Here is a 24,337-nt window from a genome sequence, read left to right as displayed (position 1 = left end):
CCCTAATTACTTGTTCACTTTTGAATTTACATACCTATTAAGAAAACAATAATTGACATAGTGAGTTTACCATTTTACCCTTATTAATTATGAAGTGAATGATTTAAAAACTTAATATTTTCAAAAAGTTTTACCTTTTTCAATATAATTAATTGAGGATATAATAGGTAAAAAATTTTTTATTCTTTCTTGATTTATCAAAATGAATAAGTAATTAGGAACAGCTAAAAAAGGAAAAATGGAGGGGGAAAAAACCACTACTTTACAAATTTGGGAAACCGACAAAAAATAGGGCATTTGGGATAATTATTTTGTCGTTTTATTTGCCGTCGTTTTGTGTCAAAAGCCGCCAAAACCCACCGGGTTAAAGTCGCCCCAAACGCGCCACGTGTCTTCCTAAATATGATTCTTCCGCGTGGTGACAACCCAACTTACTACACTTTTTTTTTATTATTATTATTCACACTCGATGGTTGATATATTAAATTTGTGTGGAATAAAATTCATTTAAGAGAAATATTTTCTAATTTTAAAAAGTTCATACATAGTCAAACTATAATCTCATCCATGTTTTATGTGTATATTAAAACTCAATTGATTTAAATTTATTATCGTGTAAGATCTATTTAACAAAAAAATAATCTAACATATACATTGTTTGGATGGTTGTTATTTTTTGTGTTGTATTGTATTGTTAGTTTATGATATTTATTTTGTTACTTAATTTTTATTATATCGAATTGTTTAAATGCATCTTTAGGTAACGATGAAAATACGCATTTTATGTAGTGACCGATTTGGTGTGATCGCGTTGTTACCTTAATATTTTCTTCTCATTTTGCTTTATTTTATTGTATTTAATAATCATAAATATTTTTTTATCCTACATTTTCATAGTAGCTCTACCTTGTACCCTACTTTTCTTATAAGTTTATCATTCAAATTATGGATGTGTAACATTATGTAACAACGGAAAATGGTTTTAATCTATCTAAACATTGTATTACAATACAATACATATGAAACAATACGTAAAAACTATCAAAACAAAGTGATAGTATTTCATATCCATTTTGAGATTCTGACTAATGTAAATTCAAATTGTATAAGATTTACTCAAAAAAAGAGTTCTATGATAAATAAATCATATATAAAATTCAAATCTAAGACTTCTAGTTGATGGGGAAGAAATTAAATTCATTCCATTAACCCTTATGATTAAATTAAATTGCTAAATCATTCGAGCTTTTAGGCTATCTATATATTTAGCCCTAATTATTTTTGTTTTACTTTTACCCCAAACGATTAAATTGTACTTGACCAATTTAATATTTATGTGATTATTTTTCTTTTTATATCATTCTTAAAAAAATAATTTTATCATTTATATTTAAAATATTTTTTGTCTATATATAATATTTTATTGTTAATTGCATAATTATATAGTCATCATAATATATTTAGAATTATACTCTAATAAGTTTCACTTTTTTAAAATTATATCACAACTAATTGTGACACACAAAATAAAATGAAAGAAGCATGAATTAAAAATTAATTTTCAAAATGTCAGGTACCTAATTGATATTACTCAAAGTATTAGTATTACCTTTGTTCTAATTTGTACTATGAAACTTAAATTTTATAAATTTGTCATAAAAACACACATTACTATATTGTACTGTGGAACTTAATTGCCTCAGCCATTTGGAACAGAATTAACTCTATACTATCAAACCCACTCCATAGTGTAGCGCGTCTTTTTCACGTACCAAAATGGAAGAAGTAAATTAAGTACTATTATGTTTAAGAATAATATTTGGTAAAATAAGTTATTTTAAAACAATTTTTTTGAGTGGAAGGCCCTTTAGAGAATATATTTTTATTATTTAATTGTATTATCGCTAATGCCTTTTGACGTGCGAAGTTTATTTTTTTATATTGATCAAACATGTGGAAATTGTTTTTGATATGAGTAACGATGATATTTAATTTCAAAAACTTTACCTAATTTGATATTATATTAAAATGTGTGATCATTTCATTTAAAAATTTAAGTTATCAAAGAGAAAAGACATACTTTATTATTTATTTATATTCTCACGATCTTGACGGATTCGAACTTAAGCATCATATAAGTTTTGAGCATACCTTTGTCATTACATTATGGGGTCGTTTGATTTGAAAATGAGTTATGATGGGATAAGTTATGTTGGGATTAGTTATGATGGGATAAGTTGTATTGAGTATTTTTTTTATTGAGTTGTTTGGTTTGTTGTATTCAAAATAATAAAATTTTAAGAACAATTTATTTGTTTACAAAAATGCCCTTCATTAATGTAAAAAAGTGATATAACAAAAGGGTTCAAAGAGACATTTTTTGTCATTTACCTATTTTATCCCGGGATTACATACCACCCTAGGTTAGGGATAACTTATCCCGGTACTAATTATTAATCCCGGAATAAGTTATCCCTAATTTACCAACCAAACAACAAAATAAGCGGTACTATAATTTAATCCCAGGACTATTTGATATTATCCCTCACACCAAACGACCCCATATAAGTCTCCATCTACTCTAAAGATGTTCAACATATACTATATATATATATCAATATAAACTAGTAGAATTTAACGGATCAACTAAACACCCTTACACCATCATAACTCTGTGGCCATTGGATGTCCTTCGTTGATAAAAAGTCATTTTGACTGCCTCAATGTCAATTATCCTTTATTCATAAAATTATACTGATTATATTACTAATTATCGTTATTATTGTTAGTGAGGTAAAAGTCCAGTGACAGAACTAGAATTTTTAATATGAAAATTTAAAATTTGAAGAAGTAAATACACGAACTAACATCTATTATGTATACATAATTTTTTTTTAATCATATATAAATAATAATATTTTCCATCGAGGAAAGTTCGGATGTTTGAGGTATTTAACAGTAAAGGGCGGCTATGAAGTGTGGTTTATTGGGAGCTATTTTACTAGAGTTACAGCGGAGTGTACAGAGTTGATGATGACAGGCAACAGCCAAGTAAATTAACTTTTGTTTTATTCAAGTGGGACCCAACCAGAAGAAGAAACATTAAAAGATGATAAAGTACTAAAGACAAAAAATATTAAAATAATTTGAATTATGGTGTTGGTTGATGCCATTAATGTGTTCACTTAATTTTTTTAATATTAATTTTTTATTATAATTTAGATTTTTCTGTAATATATTCCATTAAATTACAATTTCTTTCTCCATCTTATCAATGACAAGTAATTTTTTTATTTACAATAAAAAAATATTCACAAATTTCTCGCTTCCGTTTCGTAGTTTTAATTTGCTCTTAGGCTATCGTTGACCGTCTTTGCGAGACCATTTCGTCACGAGGCAAAAGGCAAGTTGACTTAGAGGCAATGATTATTTTTGATTGATGTAGCTTCGTCGTTTGTTTTAGTACTAATAAAACACATAACAGTAGCAGCCAAGGCTTCTGATCTAGGGCTCAGAAAAATACCAAAAAATTGAGTTTAAATTTTAAGAATGGAATCATCTATAGTAAAAATGACTTACATTTAATTTAATCTTTCAATAACAATAATAATAAGATTTAGTGTAGTATACAAATGAGATTTGAGAAAAGTAAAATCTTGAAAGTACGTTAATATTTTACATTATATTTCTATCTTTTTAAGGTGAAAAATCTGATACTGTTTTTAATATATCCGTAACTCTATTTTCTTGGGTATAGAATAATTTCACTTAATAAAGATTTGAAATTTCAACTTTATTTATATTATATGCAAACATATAATGTAAAAGAAATGGAGCAATTTTTATTTTTTAAAAAAAGCTTGGATTCTTGAATTGTAAAAGTAGCCTAACAATAAAATGGAAGTTGAATATTTTGAAATGCCCCAAAGAAGTTTGGTTTAATTAAATGCAGACAGAGAAACAAAAGTAAATTGTTGTCAAATGTTTGAAGTCCCAAAGTAGAAAAAGTAAAATTAAATTAAAGTGGAAAAAATTAATTGTTAATTACTCATCTTACTGTACAGTGTACACATCATAGCCAGCAAGAAGATGCACAGAGATTCTTATGCCATTTCTTACAAGGCAAAAAATAAAAGATTTCTTTTTAGAGAGAGAAGAGAGAGAGAGAGAGAGAGAGAGAGTTTCAAGGAAGGAGACATGCTTGATTTCATCCCAACAAGCAACACTTGTGTTTATTTCTTTTCTTAACTTTAGTGGATTCCACAGGTCCTTCTCTCAATCCATTCACTTTTTTTCATTTTTTATGTTCTTTCATGTTTAAGTATTGGATTTATTTATGTGTTTTTGGCCAATAGTTTTTTTCTTCTTTTTTTGTTTTGTTGTTTTATTTTGTTATTGATTTCTAAATTTCCCTTTTTGGGTATTGTGTATTGGTTTGATAAAGAATGTTCTACATAGTGAAAATCTTGAAATGCATGTGGACTTTAAAGTCAAAGGTGTGTTTTTTAAGATGGTTTTGTATATGAATAAGAGGAATAATGAGTAGAATTGTAATCTTTATTGGTTTTCTTCTTGTAATAGTTTCATTTTGCTATTGATCTCTAAATTTCCCTTTTTGGATATTGTGTATGTACTGGTTTGGTTAGATAAAGAATGTTCTACATAGTGAAAATCTTGAATGCATGTGGACTTTAAAGTCAAAGATGTGTTTTTTTAAGATGGTTTTGTATATTGATAAGGGGAATAATGAGTAAAGTTGCAATCTTTATTGGCTTTCTTCTTCTAATAGTTTCATTTTGCTATTGATCTCTAAATTTCCCTTTTTGGGTATTGTATATATGCTGGTTTGGTTAGATAAAGAATGTTCTACATATAGTGAAAATCTTGAATGCATGTGGACTTAACAGTCAAAGATGTGTTTTTTTAAGATGGTTTTGTTTATTGATAAGGGGATGGATAATGAGTAAAGTGGCAATTTTTATTGGTTTTCTTCTCCTAATAGTTTCATTTTGGTATTGATCTCTAAATTTCCCTTTTTGGGTATTGTGTATATACTGTTTTGGTCAGACAAGGAATGTTCTACATATAGTGAAATTCTTGAATGCATGTGGACTTTAAAGTCAAAGATATGTCTATTTAAGATGTTTTTGCATATTGATAAGGGAAAAAATGAGTAAAGTTGCAATCTTTATTGTTTTTCTGTATATTTTCTTTTTATGTGTTGTGATAGGAAACTGAGCTTTTTCTTGTTATATCCATGGATGTTCTGTTGATGATAGTAACATTTGCAGAGTGGGGTTCTTGATGTAATAAAGATCTGCATAATTGGTTGATTCTTTCCTGATCTTTTGTTCTATATATTTAGCTTTATTGGTAAATTTGCTGCCACGTGACTTGAAGGTCACGGGTTTGAGCTGTGAAAACAACCTCTGTAGAAATGCATGTAAGGCTGTGTCCAATATGCCCTTATGATCTGGCCCTTCCCGGACCCTACACTCATGCCTAATAGTTTTCTTCTTCTTAAAGTTTCATTTTGCTATTGATCTCTAAATTACCCTTTCTGGGTATTACTATAAGAATGTTCTACAGAGTGAATCTTGAATGCATGTGGAGTTTAAAGTAAAAAATGTCTTTTTAAGATGGCTATGCATATTGATAAGGGGAATAATGAGTAAAGTTCATATCCTTTTGGGTTTTCTGCATATTTTTTGTTTATGGTTTGTCATAGGAGAATGTGCTTTTTCTTCTAATATCCATGGAAGTTCTTTTGATTATAGTAATATTTGGGGAGTGGTGTTTTTGATGTAATAAACATTTGAATATTTGGTTGAATTTTTCCTGATCTTGTGTTCTAGGTTCTGATCTAGTGTTTTTCGCCTTTTCTTTTGAAGAGTTTGCTGGCTATGTTGCTCTGACTCTTCAAAAATATACATGGGTGCGTGTGGGATACTCCCAAAATAGTGTATTTTTGGAGAATCCGAGCAACATGGTTTTCTTGTAATATATGACTTGGTATTTTGATCAAGTCATCTTCTGGATATAAGATTCTCATGATGTTAGAACAAGATGCATGTGGTTCTTTGTTTTAATTTTTCCCATTGTTAATGGTATTTTTGTTCATTTCATTTTAGGTGGTCATTTTGCTATCTGATCAAATCCTTTTTGCTATGGTTCTATAGTCATATATATGAGTAGAGTATATTGGGTAGGTCAATGGCTCTTGTGTTAGATATTGATGAACTGCTAGTTACTGCATTTAAACATCAGTCACAGAATGCTTACCCACAATTCTGCTTCGGAAACTTCTCTTTTGAGGCGAGGTCTATCAAAAACAGCCTCTCTATCCCACAAAGGCAGGGGTAAGGTTTGCATACATCGTACCCTTCACAAATTCCACTTGTGGGACTACATTGGGTATGTTGTTGTTGTTGTTGCCGCATAAGCCTGTTTGTCCTTGTGTGTTTTATCACCTTATGGAGTTCGTATTGCAGTTCTACACATCATTCTCAATTAACACTTCACATTCCTTTCTCGGTGTTTGCTTGCACATGCCATTGAGTTGTTTTGATGACTGCATGTGACTATGTTCCACTAGTTCCCTTGTTGACACTTCCTGCAAATCCATCCTGTTATATTGACAAGGTTAATATAGCAGAACGGGGAGGTAGTAGTTCATGTAATAGGTCAATAAGATTTTAAATGACTGCAGTTCTAGATAGAGTAGCTGTATATTCGTCTTTGCAGTATAGTCTCTGCAGTTCTGTATACCTTGCTTAGTATCCTTGAGGATTCATGCTCTACTCTTCACAGCCTGAAATTAGTCTGTCACTTATCGTCACTATAGATAGGAATGTTTCTTTTATTTGTATCTTCCTTCTGTCAACTTCGTTCAGAAATGACGAGGTAGGCTTTGATGCAAAAAGTAATGATAATCACATTACTTTTTTGAAGGTTCTTGGTTCCTGAGCTTTTTGAAAAGCAATCTCTGAAGATAAGAGCTGATAACTTGCAATAATCATACAAAATTTTGTGACAATTGCATTATAGCTTTAGTCATATGCTACGGTTTGCAAGTCAATTTTAATTTGGTAGTTATATGCGTCCCAAAAGCCTTCTAATAAATAGTGAAGGAAATTAATGTGTAGTGTATCCTTGTGTGTGTGTGTGTGTGTATGTGTGAGTGACAAATAGCACAGGTTTATTGGAAGGTTTTGTCGATGTTGTTATTGTTTTATTTTTCATGTTCGCTATGTGATGCTTCCTCTAGTAGTTGTGATATTTCTTTATTTCTGTATGTTCTTTGATACGCGTTACCTGAGCCGGGGATCTTTCGGAAACAACCTTTTTACCTCCGTGAGGTAGGGGTAAGGTCTGCGTACACGCTACCCTCCCCAGAACCCACCTTGTGGGACTACACTGGGTATGTGGTTTTTGCTGTTGTTGTTTGCTTTCAATAGCTAATCATGGTGGAGTTCCAATGAACAAGAAATTTCACATAATAAATTGGAAAATTGTCTGAGAAGTGGAATTTCCATCTCCTTGCTGTCAGGAGATATGAAGTCTTTGGATCCGGACTTACAAGGCGAGACATTGCGGTTGACACATTCAACTCTTAACTCCCAAGACGAAATGACTGCATCGGGGAAAACACATTCTCAAGATCAATGTGCTTCCTCAGATTATGGTACAAATACTTTAAAGATCATCTAACTTTCTTTGCGAGTCTCTTCTGTTTATATTTTAATTTTCACTAGTCTTAATCAACTGACCAAGAACGTACTACTTAAATTATGATAATGAAAGAATTTTGGGTGGCTCCTTTTCCTTCGAAGCACATCTCTGGTCCTTGCTTATACCAAATGAGTTTCTTAGTCTCACCAAGCTGATCGTTTTCCTCCAAGATACAATATAAAAAACTCTTCTGTCCATTTGGCTAGTTTTTTTTTTTCCGATACATAAATAGCCTCTCTTTCACAACAAGCTTTAGCTTTTTTACTTGATGAAGTTCTTTTGCTGATAATGATTGGTCATCTTACATCTTACTTCTGATTTTCCAGTTCATGATGAAAGATATGGAAGAGAGATGCAAGTTCAAATAAAGCCTGCTCTTTTTTCTTTGCAAAATGAAGTGGCCCATTCAACTGTATGTTGTTTCTTTTTTTAGGGATTTTTGCCTTAGCTTTTGGCATAATCTAATTTATCGTTTTCTCACGTTGCAGGGTTTCTCTGCTTTTGGCTACTCTGATCCCTATATCAGTGGCTTATATACTGCTTATGGACCTCAGCCTTATGTGAGTACTCTGCTTTGGTTTTTGTCTCTTGTATGTACTCCCTTTGTCCCAAAATAAGTGTCACTTTAGCTCATTTCACGTCCGTTAAGAAAAATAGTGGATAGTTTACTAAGTTACTCCTATTTATTAGATGTTTCTTGGGAATTGAGCACTATTAAGTAGTTCTTTAAAACAAGGGTATAGTTGGAAAAACATACTTTTTTTGTCTTGAATTCCTAAGTATAAAGTATAAAGTTGCCAGTAGAATGAAAGGAACGATATATTTTATTGATTGTAACTAAGTATATATAGATTCTGTACAACTTCTACAGCAAAGAGATAAACTAAGAAAAAGGTAAGACTTATCTATAACCTATATACAAGGAGGAAGTTACAACAGAGTCCTAAAGAGAAGACACTACTAAATCTGATCATCTGATCCGTTATTACGCCCCCGCAAGTTGGTGGTGTCAACAACACCCAACTTGGAAAATTGCTGGACAAAGAAGCTTTGGGAAGAGGTTTTGTGAGTATGTCAGCTACTTGATCAGCTGAGTGAAGGTGGTGAACTTCAATATCCTTGTTCTGAACTTGTTAACGAATAAAGTGAAAATCAATGGCGACATGTTTCATCCTACTATGAAAGACCGGATTGGAACAAATGTAAGTGGTGCTGATGTTGTCACAGAAAACCTGTGGAACTCCCTTAAGTGAAAGCCGAAGTTCATGAAGAAGATTTGTGATCCAGTTGGTTTCTGCAACAGCAGCAACAACAGCTCTATACTCAGCTTCTGTAGAGGACCGAGATACGGAGCGTTGTTTCTTGGAGGTCCAGGAAATTGGTGTGTTGCCCAGGAAAGTGATATAGCCAGAGGTAGAAGTGCGATCATTTGGATCACCAGCCCAATCTGAATCTGAATAAACAGCCAAACAAGAATATGGAGCTTTGGCAATCTGTATGCCATATTGGCAGGTGTGACGAAGATAACGGAGTAATCGCTTGACTGCTTTCCAGTGAGAGTGGCGTGGATTGTGCATAAATTGAGAGAGCTTGCTAACTGTGAAGGCAATATCAGGACGAGTAAAGGATAAGTAGTGCAACTTTCCAATTACCCGCCTATAAAGAGTACCATCAGCTGGAGGATCATTCACTGAAGCTGTCAAAATGGTAGTGGAGGTCATAGGTGTAGGAGCTCCTTTACTGTCTAGCATGCCAACATCCTCTAAAATATCCATAATATACTTGTGCTGGGACAAAAAAGACCAGCAGTAGAAGAGATAACCTCAACACCCAAAAATAATGGAGCTGTCCAAGGTCTTTCAAGGAGAAACGAGTGGAAAGACCATCAATTATATGACGAAGCCCACGAATCTGATTTCCAGTGATGATTATATTATCCACATAGATAAGAACATAAACAGTGAATCCAAAATTGTGCAAAATAAATAAAGAAGAATCAGATTGGGACTTGACAAATCCAACAGTTAGCAAATAACTTTTGAGCTCATTGTACCAAGCTCGGGGGGCTTGTTTCAAGCCATAGATTGCTTTATTCAACTTACAGACATGTGTGGAGAGACTTTGATTATTTTGAGCCACTGTACGAGCAGGGGCTGGGCGAGAACCGTCGAGATGGCCAAAAGGGTTGTGACCACGCATAAGCATGGACACTTGTGCTTTCCAAAGGGAAAAATTGTGGCTGCCAGTTAATTTGATTGGTAACTGGGTGACAGGATTAAACTGAACAATCATTGTATTGGCATCGGAGTTGGTTACAGTGATGTTTGGGGCCATTTTTCTGGGAAGGGTGGAAGGGTTTTCTTGACAGAAATTTACTCGTGAGAGTTAATTGGCTTTGATACCATATAAAGTATAAAGTTGCCAGTAGAATGAAAGGAACGATATATTTTATTGATTGTAACTAAGTATATATAGATTCTGTACAACTTCTACAGCAAAGAGATAAACTAAGAAAAAGGTAAGACTTATCTATAACCTATATACAAGGAGGAAGTTACAACAGAGTCCTAAAGAGAAGACACTACTAAATCTGATCATCTGATCCGTTATTACTAAGGTGACACTTATTTTGGGACAATTTTGTTTAGCTAAAGTGACACTTACTTTGGGACGGAGGGAGTACTTGATTGCAAAAGTTTATATCCTTTCTCTTCTTTGACTTGTCTTCATCCCGGAGGCTACCACTTTCTGTTAAGTTTATTTTTCAGATATTCTCCTAATATTTGAGGCAGATAATTATCAATAATGTTATCAAGGATCATAAGTTTTTGTTGATCTCAAAAATGTCATGGATTTGGTATGTGGGAATATGCAATTTTATGATATACACGAACGCACAATATTTTGTTTCCCTGAATCATGCTTTAAACACTGAACAGAATTCTGTCATTCTAGTTGTAGCTGCTGTAAGTTTGCAAAGGAGATGGATAATGGTATCACATACCGACTCCTAATTATCTCGTAAATGTTCTAATTTTGATACTTGGTCAATGCAGCCTCATATGATGGGCATAGCACCTGCCCGTGTCCCACTCCCCATTGATATGGCAGAGGATGGACCAATCTATGTTAATGCAAAACAATACCATGGGATCCTAAGGCGGAGGCAGATACGTGCAAAGCTTGAGGCTCAGAACAAACTTGTCAAAAATAGAAAGGTATTTTGGGTACTTTCTGCTCTTCTGCGCCTTTAGCAGGTTGTTAAGCTCATTTATCTGTCTTAATTCATTCAATGACAATCAATTCGCTGCAATTTTCTCTCATTCATTTATATTTAGAAATAATCAATACATGATCAGGCATTATTCCGTTAAGTGCTCAGTGTTTTTTACTGTATAAGTCATGATTCCCCAAGTCTCTAGTTACTGTGGTTCTTCGTTAATGTTGTCTACTTTTGTCATCGATGTCTTAACTAATGAAACTTGTCGTACTCTTGCTTCATTCTTTAGAGAATAGCATCTACTCTTGTATTCTAGTATGAAAAGTTTCATCATATTGATCAATATGGCAGAAGAAACATGCAAATAGTTAGTTATAGAGATCTCACGAAAGGAAAAAAGTTAACTGCATACGATCTTCTTCCGGTGGGTGGTGGGAGGACACTAGTGGCTTTGCATTTCCAAGTTTTGGGGCTAACATTATGTGCTACTCGAGCTGGTCTGTAACACCAGTAAACAAATAGGACCATGTGCACAGAAGCAAATCAATTAGGAGGACTAGTAGAAAGTCCAGGGTTGTGTAGTCCCCAATTATACGTTTCCTTTAACTTCTTGACTTGCACTTCCATCATTCTTCAAGATAAATTTTGGGCTTATTCGTCTGGTCAATTTTTTGCGTGCAGCCATATCTTCATGAGTCACGGCATCTTCATGCAGTGAACAGAGTTAGAGGGTCCGGTGGACGTTTCCTCAGCTCAAAGAAAGTTCATCAATCTGATCCAAATAGCTACCCTACTAACTCAACTTCTTCTCTAGACTCAGTTGAGCATGAAGGTTCAACTTCTGCTTTCTCAAGTGTCCGACAAGATGTTGTCCACAATGGCATCAACTTCCAGCAGCAGCCTGATCACATGGCCTTCAGTGTATCCTCTCATATGGTTATTACCATGCAAGGCAATGGGAGTCAGCAACGTGCTCCAGTTGTCCGGTGATTATAAGTTCTTAACTGGCTAAGACAGTCACCGGCAGGCAATTCATCCTTGGCTTTTACCCTTTTTCCATTATGTCTCTGGTTTTTGCAAGTGTCAACTTGTTTCTACTGTTATAATGGTGAATTTGGTCGTTATTAATCCTAGATTTATCAAACCTAGATTGAAGAAAAGAACGTCTTTCGTTCTGTATTAGTTATCCGTTTTGCTGCATGTCTGCACCTAGCATGGAATGGTTATGCAGTGAAGTTGTTAATGATTAACTGAAAAGAAAATGAAACAAAATGGTTGCTGGTTGTGTATTGAGTGATTCAAGAGGTTCATGTAATGCTACTATGTTTAGTGGACTTGAATTGAATCTATCTTTTGTTTTGTGTTGTGGAAGTACTTTAAGAGCACATCAACATTTTCCTTGGACGCTCTTTGACTTCTTTGTGTATTTATTTCATCATGTTCTTGAACACCTTTAATGAAAATTCTGACTCCGACACTGAATGTGACTATCAATGTAATAAAGGAGTAAACTGACCTTAGCATAATTGATTAAAATGTAGTACAAGAAGAAAAATAAGATGTGAGATTTCACTTCTCAAGGAAAACTGCTTCTGACAATCAACTAGATATGTCTCCTGCTACATGAGGAGTTGATAAATAAATCAGTCAATACTGAGATGATAATTCAATTATTGATACAACTTCAGAAGTTCATCCTTAAATTTCGCCTTTAGGGGTTCGCGCTTCAGTTTGAGAGCTGCAGTGACTAATCCGGACTCAGGCGTCCATGGCTCGGGTATCAACTTGATCTTTGCAGGAATCTCAAACTTGTCCAATCTTGCAGCTTTGCCTACCTGCATTTCAATCACAATTTCAGCATACACTATAGTTGAAAAACTTCCCAACACACAAATTATTGCCATGAGAATTAGAGATGAGGCTCATTCACTTTTTGCAATGACAAAGGTAGCATTCTTCAATTATGTCTCCTAGGATGTTCTCTCTTATGATAGTATTGGGTTATCTATGTCGAGCTAGCTAGCACCGAGCTGTCATAGGCCAATATAATCCCACAAGTGGGGTCGGAGAGAGAGGGGAGGATGTACGCAGACCTTACCTATACCTTTGTGGGGATAGAGATTGTTTCTGATGTAACTGATGCAGGAAGCAAGAAAGAAAAAGAGACAACAAAATAGAAAATGTACAAAATAAGTGTAACAACAAATGTTAATACACATGGGGAAAAAAGGGACTACGTGATACCTAAATCATACTACTAGAAGTACGACAACACTCGACTATCTATAGCTACTAACCTTCTACCCTAATCCTCGACCTCCATAACGTCCTGTCTAAGGTCATTTCCTCCTCAATAGGAATCGTCATTGATGATAATTCGGATGAAAAGGAGACAAACCTTTGAAAGTGATTGCTGGACCTCATTGACTGCTTCAACTTTGTTGCACAGATCGGAAAAAGCTCTATGCTCGATGCCATTTTCTTGCGCCCATTTCTCAAGCACCTTTTGTGAAGGAACAACTAGTGCTACGCAGTAATTGTGGAAGGGATCTGCATAGGCCATGATGTTATCCACATAATTGCTTGAGGAAAGTGCAGCCTCAACCTGCAACGAGCATCAATTCGTCATTACAATTGCCATAAATCAAGACTTTAATAGCTGCAAGACATTCAGGATGAAAGAGAGAAAAGCAAAAAAAAAAAAAAAAAACCCAGATTAAGGCCAAAATAACAATCCCAGTAAGTATTATTACATCCCTCAGTTTCAATTTGTTTGGTCTGGTTTTGACTTGGCACGAAATTTAAGAAAGTAAAGAAGATTTTTGAATCTTGTGATCTTAAACTGAAGATACGTAGAATGTATCAAAAGTAAATACCTTTCCAAGTGAGATATACTCCCCGTGCTGAAGTTTAACAATATCTTTCTTTCTATCAATGATTTCGAGGCATCCATCAGGATGAAACCTTCCAATATCACCAGTGTAGAACCAGCGCATCCCTCTCTCGTCCACCTGCATTTAAGATATTAAAAACATGAACAGGCTTGCGGTATAACCAAATTCAGTCCATTTACAAGCAGTAGCTTAGAAGTACCTTGTACACCTCATTAGTTTTATCGCTATTGTTGAAGTAACCAGCAGTCACACTGTTCCCACCAACAATTACTTCACCCCGAGGCATCGGCTTATCAGCAATTGTGTAGCCTCCTTCTTCCCAAGAAATAAGCTGTATTGTTAAATACATTACATATTAATAACAAAACACCAACACTGTCATAAAAAGCAGAAAATTCCTAAACTTATTGAGTTGATAAAGTTTGCAAGAAAATGAACAAAGGGGAACAACGGTCTCCAATACTTATTCTTTAGTTTCTGGATTAACTAGCTTTGTCTATTTTGTCCATACCTTTATATAGCAACAAGGAACAGGTGGACCAACACGACCAACAGAAGGATCATCCGACTCGGAAAAGGCTGCTCCTGCAAATGTCTCTGTCAAGCCATATCCCTGACCAATAGGCGCTCTGCAGCAACAACAACTACGCCTCAGTCCCAAACAAGTTGATTATAAAACTTGTAACATTAAACAGTCCATCCAGAGAGAAGTGTCGAAAAAAGTGTAGAGCATATTCGGAACAATTTTCTGATGTTAACAAAGCAGAAAAGTTACCCCATACAAATGTTGATAAATCTTTGTGTATCTCCTGATAGAGGAGCACCACCGCAAAGCATGAAACGGATATCTCCTCCGAGTACTGATCGTATCTTTTTAAAAATCATCACCTCCCATAATATTTTCTCTAGACCCCATGCTCCAAACCAGCTACCTTCTATAGCAGTCAATCGGCGTTTAAAGGCAATATCGAAAATTTTCTTGGCAGATCCTCCCTTCTCCTCCACCTAGATTAAGAAAAACATAATCAAGAGATTATTACTTCATTTGAGGCCCTATAATCCCAACTAAAATATGCACTTAAAGCTCAGAAGGTCCAGTTTAAACCTTCTTTATAACACCGTCCTTAACACGATCCAGAATGGCTGGAACTGCTGCCATTAAAGTAGGCTTTAAAGCTGAGGCATCTCCTTTGGTCCCTTTCACGATTTTATTAGATGTATCTGTCAAACTCAGAGCCGAACCATAACCGATTGAAGCACCAGCAGTCAACATAACAATCTGCAAAACCAGAATCACTCAGAACTACTTGAAAAACAGCTTCTGCTACTTCCTAAGAGAAATTATTTTCTCCCAAAAGCTTAGCCAAATACTTCACTATTTTAAAAATAAGCACTTTTGACCTCCCAAAAGCTTGCCAAACAGGCTATAAAAGAACAAACGATGTATAAAGTCTGAAGATTACCTCAGCCGCTAACTCAAAAACATGAGCTAAAGGTAGGTACCCCAAATAGACATCATTGCTGCCAAGTTTTGGAATGACAGTCATAACTGCAGCTGCCGTGGCTACAATGTTGCCATGAGTTATCATGACACCCTAAAAAAACAAAACAAAAGAGCTTAATTGAGAATCATTCAAGTAAATATTTTAACACACAAAGAGGTTATAAAGAAAATTAAGTTTGTTCAAACTGTAAACTAAAAGAGAACAAGTAATGCATTTTTCTTTTCACTAAGGAAAAAGTATTGCATAGGAAGAGATAGATATCGAAAGTATAAGAGTTTTGAGGTTACATCATGACAAAATTTAATACTCATTTTGTATTTGTTGGAAGTCTTCCTAAGGTAAAACGCCAAGCGCGTGTCATGACTACTTTGTCTTTGAAAAGGCATAGTGCTGTTATAGAATCCACTGTTACAAAATTGAATAAGCTTTATGTCCTAACAAAAGCTAGAAAAGGAAGGAGCTCTCTTTTTTTTCCAGCCCTTCTCTCGAAAGGAATATAGTGCATTATCGCCTTTTGGGAGGTTTCAAATCAAATCTAGTATAGAAATTTTGTGAATACATCTTAAAAATCATTGGTTGAAGATGTATATAATAGGTGATTTTGCTAGAATAGGAAAAAATGAGACATTATTATTCCACCATTACCCTATTCTTCAATTTTAGCACTACCGTTGTTACTTTTACTTTGGTTATCTTTACTATTTTTGTTGTCAATACTTTTCTTTTCTTCGATATTTTCATCATAGCTTGTTTTACTATTGTATGTTCAAACCTGTTTTGAAAAATCGGAAACAACCTCTACCCCACAAATGTAGGGATAAGGTCTGCGTACACCCCAACCTCCCCAGACCCACTTGTAACATCACACTGGGTATGTTGTTGTTGTCATAGGCAATAATGAAATTTTAACTGTTTGACTCCTGCAAAGGATACTTCTAGTCTGTAACCACTCTGGCCACGAGCAAACCTCTGATACTCTATCCCATTGAGAAATTGAGAACATATTTGGTTGTGTTTTGACGTTTTCTCTTGCATTACAGCTCAAAGTTAAATATCATATCAGAAGGAAAAACTAAAAGCAAGTTGCATTATACCTTAGGCATGCCCGTGCTTCCACTTGTATACATGATCACCGCGATATCTTTCTTTATAGGCAGTATTGGTTGAATAGGATTACTTTTACCAAGGTTTTCAACTTCCGAGAAAGATGTCACCCTCCAGCTGTCAATATTTGTACAAGTGCTTGAATCTATTGCAGTCTCATCATCTTCAAAATATATGACATTCGAGATGGTTTTCAGGTTAGAACCGATTGCAGCCAATTTTTTAAGTTGCTTGGCGTCACAAATCAATGTGGATGCTTGAGTCTGTCAATGACCACAAGTGAATTCAATTCATTGCATATCACTAGAACCTCGCGTAATCTAGAAGAAAAAATATTTAAATCTCCCACCTCATTTAACGAGTGTATAAGGGCATCATCTCCCAAAGAAGCATAAATAGTAACAACAGTAATATTCTGGCGGAAGCATCCCTGAGAACAATAATTTCAACTATAAAACTTGTTGTATTCCTGTAGTAATCAGATAACAAACAAATATAGAACTACTCCCTCCGTTTTAATTTGTTGTCTGGTTTTGACTTGACATGGAGTTTAAGAAAGTAAAGAAGACTTTTGAATCTTGTGATCTTAAACATGCCACGTGGAAAGTTAGAATTAAAGAGTTGCCAAAAAAGGAAAGAGACTGAAAGTAAGGCAAGCAAATTGAAACGGAGGGAGTATGAATTTTTTTAGAATAAAACGAGATTAACTCGAATACCTGAAATGCAATGATCCACTCTGCCCGAGTTTCAGAGAATATAGCAGCACGAGTCTCCACATCGTGACCTAAATTAACAAGTCCAGAGGCAAAGTTGCAAGCCCGATCAAATGTTTGTCCATAACTCTCCCAGTGATACTCACCCAAGTGAAGTTTCTCAAACTTCCTTCCATCCTTTGCTGTTACAAAGTCCCTACTAACTAGTTTTCTTGTTCCAAGACAACGTTTACTCGAATGTTTCCTACAAGACTTTTCAAATAAAGCTGTCATAGTCGTAGCCCCTTCCCACGGAACTTCAATTAATTTGGCTGACTTAGCATTGCGCATTGCAAGACCTGCCTCACCACCAGCTTTAACCGGAACTCCTCTCTGTTTTGCTTTTTTCTTCCCCATAAGCACCACGGAGAGGAATAAAGGTACTATAATCGCAATTACAACAGCAGCAACAACCCCAAATGACCCCTGGTCTTTGAACAAGGAAACGTAACTACTGCTGGTCATTCTCTCCACTACATTCATATTTGGATTACTTCCGTCAGAACCTTCCATTTTATACGATGTATGGATGGTTCTATGCTCACACAAAACTCTTCAAAATAGAACAAAGAGATACCTAAGACATAAAACATAAATCAGTACCATACGTTAAATAAACGGCTAATGAGCTAAACCACAAAACTTAACAAAGACTCGTGCCATATTAAGTAAATTTCATTAGATAAGCATCATGAATGCATTCAAATGCGAAAATGAGTAAGCTAATGATTCAAACTTCACTGTAATTACACAGTATCTTCAGCCTGATTTAATTTAATCCCGCTCCATCTAGAAGCTATGCTAAACAGGCAAAATGGGGTTCATTGCAACTCCCTTAGTCGGAAAATCACGCTATATATGCAAGGTCAAAATTTCTTATGTAAATATAGTAAATGTTGAACTCCGTTAATGAAAATCTAGCCTCTGCCACCGGATGGAACGTGAGAAGAACAAAGAGAATCAACCTTTAATATGAATATTGCTGTAATTTAGAATTCAAGCAAAATTTGTTGTTACTCCCAAACAGTGGCAGATCCAGAGTATTGTGTGCGGGTTCACGGGAACCCAATAGCTTTTTTCTCAAACCTTCTATATATATTAAAAGATTTGATGGTGAACTCAATTGTTATCGTATATTAACTTGAAGACATTGCAAAAACCCATAAAACTTCAAATTTTAGATCCGTCTTTGCTCCCAAACCTCCTCATTAATAATTATCTTTGAAATTTTTACTATTCGAAAATCACCTAACTAAGACTCTGCATTCCTATATATAATTAAACATAAACCAAACTATTGGAAACAAAGACTCCCCTTAAAACTAAAAACAGAACCTTGATGATAAAATGAAGCAAAAAATGAAATATCATTAGAACACTATATAATACATACTCAATGTAAAAAAAACACTAGGTCATTTCTTCCTATCTATCCAAACCTTATCGAAAATAGTAATCAAGCACATCTGTCTCAGGCGGAGCCAAAGTTATGAGTTTGGCTTAGGCGGAGCCAAAGTTATGAGTTTGGGGGTTCACAAGTTAATATACATATATTTATTTAATTTTCTAATACAAATATAAGGTCTACGAAAAAGCTAGTGGGTTCGTCCGAACCCATAACCCCCACCTAGCTCCTCCACTACCAAGTACCCAACAAAATAGTCATGACACAAAAACAACTCAAACACTACCAAACAAAACATACTCGATGTAATCTGATAAGTAAAGTCTAGAGAGAATAGTGTATACGCAGAGCTTACTCGTTACAGAAAAAACTACACTAAGTTAGCATCCACTTAATTAACTTCACAACTATAAGTTTAAAATTTATGGATCTAATTTGAACATAATAATTATAAATGATAATAATCTAATTGTAAAATTACAAAATTCACTAAAAAAAAATACCTTGGGAAGTTGAGCAAAAATTTTTTTTTGTTGGTTTTTGAAGGTTCATTCATGCAATGATGCTAAATGAGGAAAGTTGATGGAAAACTTTTTTCAGTTTCCAGAAGAATATATAGGGGTAGATTTGTCTCAAAACTTTGTATATTTGCATTTCAATACCAATAGTTTAAGGGTATTGCAAATTCACTCCCAAACTTTTTAAGTGTCTTATAATTAGAATGTTCTTTTGTTGTATTAGGATTTAATTAGGACCTTGCATAAAACATCTCACGTTAGCAGGATTTTAAAAAGGGACGCATCCTTAAAAAGTGTGATATAGATAACCTATCATAATTCAAGTATAAGTGATTATTTTTACGGTTTGATGGGAACAATTTTGCCGTTATCCCAAGGTGAAGGGTAACGATGGAATAAGTGGAATTCATCCATTCTTAATTAAAGATTTTGTGTCTGAATTTCGCAACTTGAGAATAGGAAAAGCATATTGGGCACACCAACTTTAAAAAATAAGTCATATATTATATAAATATAAATTTAATTGGATTTCAGTACGAGCACAAACTATCAGAAAGAAATTGAGGATGGCTTTTCAATTTAGTGACTTCAAAATTGATGCCACCTTTGCAATTCTTAGGCAATATTGTCAATATGGGACTGACATATGTCTAAAAGACCCATGTCTATTTATTTGCGTGGATAATACTAAATGACCAGAAAATTTGACCAAAAATTTAAAAAGTCTATAATATGTTTTTTATTTAAAAAAAAAAACTAAACTTTTATTCATTTTTTAATTAAAAAATATTAAAATTAAAAAAATAAAAATATTTAAAAAGGTAAAATAACATAATACTGGCCACCAAAAGGTATATAACAAGTTGACGTTGTATCACAAATTATAGACACATGGCTTTCATTTAATGATTTTTGAATTTTTTTGGTAATTTTGGGGACTTGAGCTTTCAAAATTTGATTCCAAATAGGCTAAATTCAATTCAATATGGAAATAAACAATGTTGTGTTAGATTGAGTTTCACGATACTCCTTCCGTTTATCTTTATTTATTTATTATACTAAAAATAGTTATTCGATAATAATTTTAAAAAATCAAGAGATAATTTATTTATTTTATTTTATTTTATGCATAAGGCCCACTTTCCAAGGCTCAATCTTTTAGGTATTGGTAAAACATGGGAGGAACAATTGAAGTTTAGTTGGAAATATTAATGGAGCTTCTTTTATTTACTATTTTATTTTATTTTCGAAATTCAACGAGTATTAAAAGCTACCATTTCCCAATTCAATTGTATAATAAATGCAGATGAGCATTGCTTGTAATAAATTCATAGTGATATAAATTTATTTTCCCAAAATACTGATTACTCACATTCTACTTCTAGAAACATATCAAGGTAGTTTACGTTGAATTATGAAGATTGTGAAGCAAACGCGTATATATATATATATATTTATGGACTTCTACGTCGATTTTAAATTATTATATTATATGATTAGTTGAATTACAGTCAAATATTTATATATATTTAATAAATTCTTATGTAAGTTTAGGATTTCTCTTTTATCTTTTCAAGAATCATGTATGTTGTGCTCTAGATTCGCCATCATGTCTCTCTAGCTTGCATACATCTCAACCATCAACTATTCCATCAGATTAGTTGTCACCTCCACTAACACAAAAATCGAATCTATCAAGACCCAAAATCTCTTTTTATATTTTTATCTGAGGTGTACTTGGAGGATTATGAATGAAATGAATAAAAACCTATTTTCTCTAAATCATCATCTTCCTCTCTCCCCTGTTCTTGACTTGTATTTCTTATACATGATCACACTATCACCTAGTCTAGTTAAAGCACCAACAACAACATACCCGGTGTAACCCCACGGTCGGAGGAGTGTGGTGTGTACGCAGCCTTATGAGAAGGTAGAGATTGTTACCGATAAGACCCTCAACTCAAGTAAAGCACCACCTCATAAAAAAAGAGAGGAATAAGGAATGAATTATACTGGGAAACACAATGATATAAGCAAAACTAATATGCTTCTTTGGCTAAAATGTACCTGTAATATTTGACAGTAGAGTGCCTGTGGTCTGATATTTGAATTATTTTCTGGAAAAATAAAAGGAAGACATGCAAAATGCAATATTGGAGGAAAATTCAGCTTCTAATTTAGTAGCTTTACTTCAAAAACTTCTGGGAAGTATTAGCTACTAAAATGGAAACGCGTAAACTCAAAGAAAGAACCAAGAAGGAACTCCGACAGTAGTTCCAGTCTCCCAGATGACGGGATATAAGCATCTGTTCCATCGATAGTTTATACAATAACAAAGAACTTCAAGAAAGTAAGCATGCTCTGCTTCACAAGAGGTCACGAAATTGATGTGTTATCTAGAGATTCAATAAATGCCATTTCATGTATATGACTCTGAAACCTAAAGTCATTCCATCGAAAAGAAGTCCAATATTTTCTTGATACATCCCACCAACATACAAGCATGCAATGGGTGATTAGGCTGCAACTGTTAAGAGTACTGATAGAACGATAAACTCTTGTCATCAGACACACTTGCAAGCATACAGGACCGAACATCAGTCCTTGATGTTGGTCCAAAAGCCACAGCCCAAACCTGATCTGTATGGTTGGTTAAAGTTTGTGTAGCCGCTCTCATCTTAAGATCCCACAGCCTAACTGTCTTGTCACTTGATCCTGTTGCAATTGCTGCCCCGTCTGGAGAGATATCAACACTCAGAACCCAACTTGCATGACCCGATAAAGATGTGAGCAATGTTTTACCCTCAGCATCATACATATGCACATGACCATCATCTGATGCTGAGAAGAGTATTCTTGAATCGTGAAGTGAAGGTGAAAACACAAGAGAACGCACAGGCATGGTATGGCCATCTAAGAAGTGAAGGAACTTGGCACGAGCTACATCAAAAACAGAAATAGTCCCATCAACTGATCCACAAGCAAGAAGCCTACCATCAGGACTCCATGCAACTGAAAGGACAAATTTCTTGTTGGTGCTTTTATCAGATGGTTGTGGGGCTCCTTGACGAGGAATGGACATTGTGGTAACAAGTTCCCACTGAGTAGTATCCCATAGCTTGACTGATGAACTACCACCTCCAGCTGCTGCCAGATTGCTACCCTGGAAAATGTTTGACAACCATAAGGAGACTGCCTAAAGCTTCCCATAAAGATGTGCGTCGAAAAGTTAAATCATTAAAAAGAGACATTGCTCTTCCACAAACCTTGAATACCAGAAGACAATAGATCAAGTAACATACATACTGACGGAAGCAAGTAGTAATGTATGATGCGAGAGATTTCAAAGTAAACCATGAAGATAAATGTGGAAGTGACAAGTATACATCTCAACGCTCTTTTAACTCTTACTAAAGGAAATGAATCCCAATTATTGAAGACTTTATAGAACATAACAATTTGACTAGCACTAGAAGAACAAATAATATCAGCCAATCAAAAAGGATAGGGAAAAAGAGAAACCACTAGACGATTGACAAACAGTGACACCCAAGTTAACCAATCATATTTGAAGCCTCAATTCCAAACTAGCTGGGATCGCCTACTTAATTCATTGATATCCATTTTGCTCGGTACATGACCAGACCATATCATTCAAAAACTGGTGAATAATCTGTCTCCTAGAAAAAACATTAAATCTTTCATGAAACTAAAGCTTCTCTCAGCACTAGCATACAAGCCTCTCAACCAAACCAATTCTAACCAAACAAAGACTGTAACTTTATGCATAAAGAATCGTACAAAATGAAAAACACTACAATTTTCCAACCTATATATTTCACCACATTATCAATCATAAAAAAGGATGAAGTAATTTCACTGCATCTTCATACTAAAGCTAAATTTTAACACCACTAACAAGCAATCCAAACAAATACGCATGCTGGTGCACTAAGCTCCTACTAAGCACAGGTCTGGGGAAGAGCCCGACCACAAGTGTCTATTGTACGCAGCCTTACCCTGCATTTCTGCAAGAGGCTGTTTCCAATGCATCTTCAAACTAAAGCTAAATGTTAACACCAATAACAAGCAATCCAAAAAAGGCAACTTGGTGCACTAAGCTCCCGCTATGCTTGTGACCCGGGAAACAGCCAAATCACAAGGATCTAACGTATGCCGCCTTAGCCACTATTTCAAATCTCGAACCTGTGACTTCCTGATCTATTGTAAGCAACCTTATCCTACATTTCAGCAAGACACTGTTTACACAGCTCGAACCTATAACCTTGTGATCACATGACAACAACTTTACAATGCAATCAAAATTTCATTGTCCTTTACTTACATTGGGACTAAATTGCAATTGCCAGACTTCAGAAGGCGGAGCTTCGAGAGTAGCAATAGTGTTATTAGTATCAACCTCAAAAACTCTAATAAAGCTATCTATAGAAGCAGATGCGGCAATTCTACGAGTAGGATGTGTAGCAACAGATACAACGCCGAGACAATGACCGGTGAAAGTTTGAACACAAGTGAAGTTACTCGGGTCCCATAACCTCACAGTTTCGTCAAGACCTCCGGTGAGAAGTAACGCCGGATATTCCTCCGTCGACCGTACCCACGCCGCCGACCAAATGGAATCGTCGTGAGCATTTGTTACACTGTCTAGTGAAGCTAGTTTCATGGCGATTTTTGGATTGGGTAGAGAATTGAACCCTAGTGAAAATTGAAGGGCTATGTTGTGAATTTCGTTAACAGAGAAGGAGACGGTAGAATTTTATTTATATATTTTGCAATTTAGTCCTTCGTATTTTGATATTGTCGTTACACACTCTAAAATGTGAACCTCGTGGGAGGAAAAAATTGTACTATGAGAAAATGCTGATTTTTTAATTAACTTATTTATTATTTTTGTAAGAATTTCAAAACGGGAAAATGCACAAGTACCCCCAGCCTATGCCCAAAATCTCTGAGACACACCTAACCTTTACTAAGGTCCTATTACCCCCCTGAACTTATTTTTTAGTTAATTGTTTACCACTTTTCGGCCTACATGGCTGAGTCCGTGATTTCACCTATGTTAAGCGCGTGGGTGCAGCTTTTAGACAGCACTGACCAATAAAAATTGGTCATGTGTTAAAATAAACTTGGAAAAAATAAATATTAACTCAATTGTCTTCTTCTTTATTATTGTTCTTCACTAGTATA

The 24,337-nt window shown here is 34.7% G+C and overlaps 3 protein-coding genes across 7 annotated transcripts; 1 reads left to right on the top strand and 2 right to left on the bottom strand.

The window, feature by feature from the left end:
• Positions 1-4,087: 4,087 nt before the first annotated feature.
• LOC102595015 (nuclear transcription factor Y subunit A-7-like) lies at positions 4,088-12,355 on the top strand. Of its 4 annotated transcripts, none has more exons than XM_015311378.1 (6): positions 4,088-4,266; positions 7,553-7,684; positions 8,058-8,143; positions 8,220-8,291; positions 10,788-10,949; positions 11,633-12,355. In XM_015311378.1, the coding sequence occupies exons 2-6, from the start codon at positions 7,555-7,557 to the stop codon at positions 11,939-11,941; spliced, it is 759 nt and encodes a 252-aa protein (XP_015166864.1). In that variant the 5' UTR covers positions 4,088-4,266; positions 7,553-7,554; the 3' UTR covers positions 11,942-12,355. The 4 variants fall into 4 exon arrangements, with proteins under 4 accessions (XP_015166864.1, XP_015166862.1, XP_015166865.1 ...); XM_015311376.1 differs by having other exon boundaries at positions 4,089-4,266; positions 7,550-7,684; XM_015311379.1 differs by lacking the exon at positions 4,088-4,266 and adding an exon at positions 5,319-7,420 and having other exon boundaries at positions 7,550-7,684.
• Positions 12,356-12,501: 146 nt separating this feature from the next.
• Positions 12,502-21,203, bottom strand: LOC102594464 (long chain acyl-CoA synthetase 8-like). 2 transcript variants are annotated; one of them, XM_006353487.2, is made up of 12 exons: positions 21,006-21,203; positions 17,171-17,783; positions 16,804-16,884; positions 16,445-16,717; positions 15,309-15,440; positions 14,951-15,124; positions 14,621-14,850; positions 14,357-14,474; positions 14,045-14,176; positions 13,828-13,962; positions 13,350-13,556; positions 12,502-12,786 (listed from the first exon to the last, which is right to left on the bottom strand). In XM_006353487.2, exons 2-12 carry the CDS (start codon positions 17,717-17,719, stop codon positions 12,622-12,624), a joined length of 2,196 nt encoding a protein of 731 aa, XP_006353549.1. In that variant the 5' UTR covers positions 17,720-17,783; positions 21,006-21,203; the 3' UTR covers positions 12,502-12,621. The 2 variants fall into 2 exon arrangements, with proteins under 2 accessions (XP_006353549.1, XP_006353550.1); XM_006353488.2 differs by lacking the exon at positions 21,006-21,203 and adding an exon at positions 19,115-19,199.
• Positions 21,204-21,470: 267 nt separating this feature from the next.
• LOC102594133 (WD repeat-containing protein VIP3-like) lies at positions 21,471-23,897 on the bottom strand. Its single transcript, XM_006353486.2, has 2 exons — positions 23,475-23,897; positions 21,471-22,292 (listed from the first exon to the last, which is right to left on the bottom strand). The coding sequence occupies exons 1-2, from the start codon at positions 23,811-23,813 to the stop codon at positions 21,660-21,662; spliced, it is 972 nt and encodes a 323-aa protein (XP_006353548.1). The 5' UTR covers positions 23,814-23,897; the 3' UTR covers positions 21,471-21,659.
• Positions 23,898-24,337: the final 440 nt, after the last annotated feature.

Source organism: Solanum tuberosum, unplaced genomic scaffold, assembly GCF_000226075.1.
Source record: "Solanum tuberosum cultivar DM 1-3 516 R44 unplaced genomic scaffold, SolTub_3.0 scf00155, whole genome shotgun sequence".
Classification (NCBI taxonomy): domain Eukaryota; kingdom Viridiplantae; phylum Streptophyta; class Magnoliopsida; order Solanales; family Solanaceae; genus Solanum; species Solanum tuberosum.
Note: the sequence above shows the minus strand (reverse complement) of the source record. Positions and strands in the feature narration are given on the sequence as shown.